At 34.2% G+C, this 7647-nt stretch overlaps 1 protein-coding gene across 1 annotated transcript; it reads left to right on the plus strand.

Annotated features, from left to right (window-relative positions):
• Window positions 1–4508: 4508 nt before the first annotated feature.
• Window positions 4509–6252, plus strand: LOC133703834 (phospholipase A1-Ibeta2, chloroplastic-like). Its single transcript, XM_062128535.1, has one exon. It carries the CDS (start codon window positions 4611–4613, stop codon window positions 6153–6155), a length of 1545 nt encoding a protein of 514 aa, XP_061984519.1. The 5' UTR covers window positions 4509–4610; the 3' UTR covers window positions 6156–6252.
• Window positions 6253–7647: the final 1395 nt, after the last annotated feature.

Here is a 7647-nt window from a genome sequence, read left to right on the forward strand (position 1 = left end):
TAAGTTGTTGGTAGCTAAACAAAAACTATTTGAGCAATTATTTGGTATGTATAAGTCCTTTTTAAGTATTTTCTACAATTATAAAAATATTATTAATAAATTATTTTTTAGCATTATAATTACATGCGGAATTGTATTAACTTTGTGATGTTACTGATAATATTGTGTGTGATGCTCTCTCCATTTGGTTCTCATCATGTCATTTTAGACCTGATCAGGTTAGGAAGGTTTGATCCTCTGGACATTGAAATAGAGAAAGATGAGCCCTTTTTTTATACATGACAGCATGTTCATGGTTTTGATAGTGCAAGCCCATCCACGAGATAATTTATTAGGTATAGTTAAATGATGCACTTGAATATTATGAGAATTGTTTTTGTTGATATAAAAAGATTGATTGAGTTTGTTTTAATTATGAATTGATTTGAGATGAAAATGAATTATAGATCATGTGAATATATTATGTTGAATTGGTTGTGAATTATATTGAATACCACTAGGTGATTTTGTTGGGTTTTTTTGTCTTTTTAACATAGAATTGAAAGATCGAAAAAACAACATTAATTGTTACTGCAATGTTGAGATCAGGCATGTCACACATGCACATCTTTGCTAGTTGTGAAGGTCTCAACTGTGCCTTTTATTGTCTCAATTAATTATATCATTTTTATAAATAAGTTTTTAGCGGTCATGTTTTCCCAAAAAAGAAAGAAAAAAAAGGAATTTCCAGTATACTATTTTTCAAAAAAAAAAAGAACTCAAAACAAAACATGCTGAATTTTTCTCCGCCAATGCTTTATATGACGAGTGAATGAAACTCTGAATTAAAGCCTGCAGAATATTGCGGGGTGCTGTTCTTGTCAGTATAGATAGTGGGAAATAAAGTGAAAAGGAGAAGCACTATTCTCGTTTAGTGCCTTTAGCTCTCCTCCACATTCTCTCGAGACCTCATATCAGAGCAATAATTTTGTACTCGGTGTTTTCGAAGAGCGAGATGGATAAAAAAAGGTAGATCCCAAAAGCACAGATATATATATATATATATATAGAAAAAAGATTGGCATGTTTTTTACATGTGATGCAGCTGAACTACATCTGATGTTTCTTTTCTTTGACAACAAAACAGATCTTACGTGTTTTCATTAAATTACTGGTTCTAAGTGCTCAGATAGCAAATTTCTTTGTAAGTGGGAATCTTGGCCTTTTGTGTCTTTTTTTGTAAATATATTGTTTAAATATATACTATTTGTCCATATTGATCTTAAACTTAGCTTCTTGTCTTGGCATAGTAGTTGATATATATATATATGCAAATGCGTGTCTTATCTATTTAATTAGCACGTTTTAATAACAATTACAGTAGGAGTGCTGGTGGCTAGAGTTAGATATACTTACTATGAACGGATGAAATCAGCCTCAACTATTTTTTTTGTTTTTATTATTATTTCATAAGCTGGGGGGTATATTAACAGTAAAAGCGAGCTAGCTCACAACGACAGAACACCCACAGTAAAATATGGAAGAAGAAAAGAGAAGCAGTATGTGAGCGAAGTACTCTCTCCTGCAAGACCAACTTGCATGAAAAAGAAAAGGATCCTGAGGAAATTAAATTTAAGAGCTTAATTTGGTATGTGAACCTAATATCTTTTGTTCTGAAAAAATGATGGAGAAACTAGCTAGGTTCATTAATTTTAAATCCCGTGAATGTGCTATTTTCTAGCTTATTGATCATATAGTAGTTGATATGCATGCATCCGCGTGTCTTCTCTTTTTAGCATTAGAAAAATAGTTTGCACGTTTTAATAGCAATTACAGTAGCAGTACGTAGTGGTCAGATTACTGTCATTTGTTAATGTTGCTGGTGAACTAGAATTATATATTTAGTATCGATGTATAAAATCAGTCTCAACTGTTACAGCAGAGAATCGATGTCGCCTGAGAACCTAATTTCTGTCCTGATGAAAAAAAGATTGGAGAAAGGAAGGCATATATATCTGTTGAATATCTAGCTATATAAGCTACGTGCTCGTTATACGTACAGTACTCTAAAAAAAATGATTAAATAATATTTCCACGAGACCACTCCAATTTAGAGCAACTTCTGTGTATCTTCTTCATTGGAAACTTCAAGCCGTTGCATGTAGTTAACAAGAACTTAGAGTTTGATTTTGTTTTCTTGATTGAAAATTGGGAAAAGACCATTACGCAATGCAGTATGTTGCATTTCATGACTTTGGCCGAGCATCAATAAAATTGTTAAACAATTTAAAAATATTAAAAAATATATTAAAATATTATTGATATTGCATGATTACAATAATCTTAAAAAACGATTCTCGATTATTATATAAAAAAAACAATAATCTAAAAGAATAAATCATTTAACTTAAATATAAAGAAATTATATATAAATTAAACTAAAAAAAATATTATTCTACACTTAATAAATAAAACAAAACAACCCTATATTTCTTACCAAATATCATATACAAATACAAATTCTCCCGTCAATTGGTTGTCTAAGGTTACGTTACATGACCACCAAGCAATGAAGAAACGTCCAATCTGTTTGGATAAAGGTACGTCACAGAATAATATTTGACTTGAATTTTCCTCCTGCAGCTCTTTCATACCCCATTCAATATTCAACATGTAGTTTGGTAGATTTTCATAAAGTTTTACCATGTGCACTCCTGTCATAGGCTACTTAAGAGAATATTTGCCAAATGACTGGACTGATAAAGCTATTGACAAAATTGAGATGAATTAAACGAAGATGTTGGTGGCATAAGAATGCTAGTCTTGGGAAAATCATGTAGCAGAAAACTAATCAACAGCATGAATTTTATCAGACAACATTTGCAGTTAACGAGTTTTGTTTGAATACTCTGTGCTTACTTCTTGTCTCCTTGAAGGAAAAGTCTCAATTTCGGACTTGAACTCCTATGAAATAGAAAAACGAAATTTAATGTGTATTTATGGAAGAAAAATGAGTATGAGAAAAACTATGTTTGGTTTTATATGTTCCAAAATTATTGGGGGAGACTCTGTACCTATATATATATATATATATATATATATATATATATATATATATACATGACGCATTCAAGCATAACCTCTAATGACGTACATAAGTTTGAGAATAGTGCTTCTCTATAATATTATTCAAGTTAGTAAAGAAACAAAATAGCTGCGAAAACGTAACTCATGCTTCTTAATTAACAAGACAAGACAGTGGAGAGTTCCCATTTTCCTTCCGTTCATGAAACTATACATTAATTTGCATGGTTTTTTGTTTGTACCTCAATATTTCTTCCTTCTTTTGATTGATGAAATATACATGCTGCTAGGGACCAAAGCCAATATCCTTACTTTCAAAATTTAATCTTACATTCTTTGAGAAACCACCAGGTAATTTATAAATTTAACTACAACATATTTGATAAAGGGATGTATTTTGACTCTTACGATTAGAGGTAGTTAGGATTACAGGAAGTGTTAGGTAAAAATTTATAAAATCTATCTGTTTTTGTATTTTGAAAGTTTAAAAAAAAATTAAAAAAAGATTTATTTTTCATTTGTTTCAATTTTTTTTTTGTTTTTATATTGCTTTGATGTTTTAATATTAAAAATAAATATAAGAAATAATCAAAAAAAAATTACTTGAAGAGTAAGGAAGGTGTAGAAGATAAAATATTACACAGCAGGTCTTCTGTCCGTGCAATTTTTAATTGCAAGGTAGATGAGAAAGGAAGACGTAGAAGATAAAATATTACACAGCAGGTCTTCTGTCTGTACAACGTTGTTTCATACTTGGTACATCAAATGTCATTTCGATAGATGATGAAGATTTCCATGACAAATTTTTTACACAGTAAATCCATAATTGGACTCCCAGTTGTTGAGTTAAAAGGGAATTAGGGCCGATCTATAAAAAGGAGACAAAAAAAAAAAAATTCTTTCGTTTTGCTGATTAGTTGCTTGTCCGATCATCGGTTAAGAAATAAAAATGAGAATTATTTTAAATTATATATACTATTTTTTTTATTTTAATTCAATTATAAAGTATGATTAATGCTGTCGCTACAAATGTTCCTCGTGTTCTCGTTAATATCATTTTGTTATTAATTATGAATATTGTTTTTTGTTTTCGTGTGTTCTTATAAAGTTGACAGAGAAGATCATGCCTTTTAAGTTTAAATTTTTAAATAAAAATTACTTTTAGAAAATAATAACTACCACGTTTACAAACACTGCCTTCGACCTTCAACGATTCTGACTTTTTGCTTCAAATAATATATTTAACTCAAACGCGTAGCTCTCCTCGTTTATTTATGGGAGATGGGGTCCATAATTTTTTTAACTCTTTTACAATCATACCCCTCAATCTAAGCATAGAGTTCTGATATTATTTGTTGTCAACAATAAGGTTCTGTGATGTAGTTAATTAAATACTAATAGTCGGAGGAGGGGCATTTAGATAGCCATGACTATATATATATGTAGCTAGCTCCATTGATCTCTTCAATACCACTAGGTTCAAGTAGCAGTACATATTCCTAATCGACTCTCTCTCCCCCTCTCCCTACCTCTATCTCTGTCTCTCTATGGCCATGCAGATCAGCTCAACAGTTCCAGCCCAAAATCTCGATCTCTTTCAGGCCAGACGTGCCAGCTTCAAATGCCAGCAATCTACATTAAAATCCGCTTCAACTGTAAGTCATTCTTTAAAATCTGTTGGTACCGAGCTAACTAAAAAACACCTCGCAAATCTTGAAAAACTCCTCCAAAAGCAAGTCCCCGAACCAACTAACCAAACTGTCTCGCAACCGACTCACGGAGTTTCTAATAAGGGGTCGTTGGCCAATAATAGACGAAAGAATTTATTAGAAGATCTTAATTTGGCTAGAATATGGTCTGAAACGAGAGCAGCTGAGGAAATGTCACCTAGACATCTAAACAGGCTACAACGTTTGTTATCCAAGACGGAGGAGTATTCTCCGAGGAACCATCTTGGTTCTCGGTGGCGAGAGTATCACGGAAGCAATGATTGGGACGGGCTTCTTGATCCACTTGATGAGAATCTCCGGCGAGAGGTGGTGAGATATGGAGAGTTTGTTCAGGCAGCTTATCATGCTTTTCATTCTAATCCCGCCATGTCGGCAGGGAAACCCCCGTCACCCCAGCAGGTTTCACTTCCCGATAGGTCCTACAGGGTGACGAAGAGTCTTTACGGGACTTCCTCGGTTGGATTACCAAAGTGGGTGGACGATGTGGCACCGGATCTAGGGTGGATGACCCAACAGTCTAGTTGGATCGGTTATGTTGCGGTGTGCGAGGACCGGAGGGAAATCCAACGGATGGGAAGGAGGGATATTGTTATCGCATTGCGTGGGACTTCTACATGTCTTGAATGGGCTGAGAATATGAGGGCCCAATTAGTTGAAATGCCCGGAGACCATGACCCGACTGAAATCCAACCCAAAGTGGAATGCGGGTTCTTGAGCTTGTATAAAACTTGTGGGGCTAATGTGCCCAGTCTAGCCGAGTCGGTGGTTGAAGAGGTGAAAAGGCTAATAGAGCTCTACAAGGGTGAGGACTTGAGCATTACAGTCACGGGACACAGCCTCGGCGCAGCCTTGGCTCTATTAGTAGGTGATGAGTTAAGTACATGTGCACCACAGGTGCCACCAATCGCAGTCTTCTCCTTCGGCGGACCCCGTGTGGGCAACAAAGGTTTTGCAAACCAAATTAATGCCAAAAAAGTTAAGGTCTTAAGAATTGTGAATAACCAAGATCTTATCACCAGGGTCCCTGGGATACCCATGGTAGAAGAGCTGAACGACAACATGCCACTGGCCTATGCACACGTTGGCACAGAGCTACGTGTGGACACAAAGATGTCACCGTATCTAAAGCCCAATGCCGACGTGGCATGCTGCCATGACCTGGAGGCATACCTGCACTTGGTCGATGGGTTCAGGGCTTCGAACTGTCCGTTCAGAGCAAATGCAAAGAGGAGTTTAGTTAGGTTGCTAAATGAACAGGGATCAAATGTGAAGAGATTGTACACAAGTAAGGCACAAGCCTTGAGTTTGAATTTTGAAAGGCAAGGACTGGCAGCTTCTGGCTGTTTGCCTAGTCCATCTTGACAGACTCACCCACGGCTGCATGTAACCTTGTTCATAAGGAAATGTAAAGTCATTTTTTAAAAAGCAAAATTGGGAAGGCATACACTTTTGGTCCGTATTTAATGTTTGGACAAAATACTTCAAGATATTGTTCTCTGGATTTATTTTTTTTTTTTTCTTTTGAACTGATTTGCCCAGCATGATTGAAAATCTCTTGTGCTTTAGCACCAAAGACAACAATTTCATATGCTTTAACTATTTTCTTTATCCATCACTGTTTCTTTTTTCACCTACTAGTTCTCCCACGTGCTTCTTAATCATTCTAAATCATCTCTCTGTTAGATAACAGCACTTTGTGTTTATAAAAATAGATTTAATTAAGATCAATATTTAGTTTTCATTCAATTGCTTTTTTTTTTATTATTTTTAACTGTAGGTGTCCGGACTAGTCTATATACACCTTGACCAATCCTCTTATGTATGCTTTTAAATTAATAACTAGGACCGGATCAGCCTCCAATAACCCCAAAATTTATGATACTTGAATTAGTGATTCTGGAAAGCAAATCCAGAAGCAAATGAGTTAAACTATACTTTCTAGAATTCATTTAATTGCTTTGTTAATTGGATTTGATATGATGATTAAACAAGTTTCAAATAATAAGAAGATTTAATCCATGCAAAAAAAAAATTAAAAATACCACTGAAATCTTAAAATACTCGAATGTTAATCACCTGGCCAACATACTCATTCTCTTCATACAATATAATGAGACATAGAATGTCTATTCTAAATCTTAAATATTCTTGATGTTTTTCCCAAAACAATTATAAATTAATCTTAGTCAAATCGTGAAACAACTCGAGCTACTTTGGATGTAAGAATAAGATTTACAAGATAGAAAGTGCTATTAAATAAATTTAAAATAATCTAGGCAAATACAAGGAAGGAGCAGATAATATATTTGAGAATACTTTTCGCATGCCCAAATGTGGCAAAAACGTTTTAAACTGCCGGAGCCTTTGAGGGAAGAGTCATCAACGGTAGATGGGAGGATGATGCAACACATCAAACCAAACCGCGGATTTGTTAGATGTGGAGATACCACTTGTCCATTTCGTATTCGACTGTACACACGAGCAGAGGAAAAAGCATAGCCCTTCCTCGTCATGCGGCTTTCGAAGAAAAAACACAATGTCAAAGCCTTCAACACCTATTAAACACAACCGACCGTTTTAACTACTAGTTCGGGGGATCAGTTTATTTTTATCTTCGACGAGAATACAAGAAAGAGAGAGAGAAAATGAGAGTTGGTTTTACATCTGCCGACCAAATTGTCTTCCTTCTGGTTTGACAGGGCAGTGTTGGGTTGTTTTTAAAAATATTATTTTTATTTGAAAATGTATTAGAATAATAATATTTTATTTTTTAAAAATTATTTTTAATATCAACAAATCAAAAGAATTTAAAAAATAAAAAAGTATTATTTTAATACTTTTGAAAATTACACAA

Source organism: Populus nigra, chromosome 1, assembly GCF_951802175.1.
Source record: "Populus nigra chromosome 1, ddPopNigr1.1, whole genome shotgun sequence".
Classification (NCBI taxonomy): Eukaryota; Viridiplantae; Streptophyta; class Magnoliopsida; order Malpighiales; family Salicaceae; genus Populus; species Populus nigra.

Coding starts and splice junctions, on each gene's coding strand:
- LOC133703834 (XM_062128535.1), top strand. CDS start 4,611: ATGGCCATGCAGATCAGCTCAACAGTTCCAGCCCAAAATCTCGATCTC.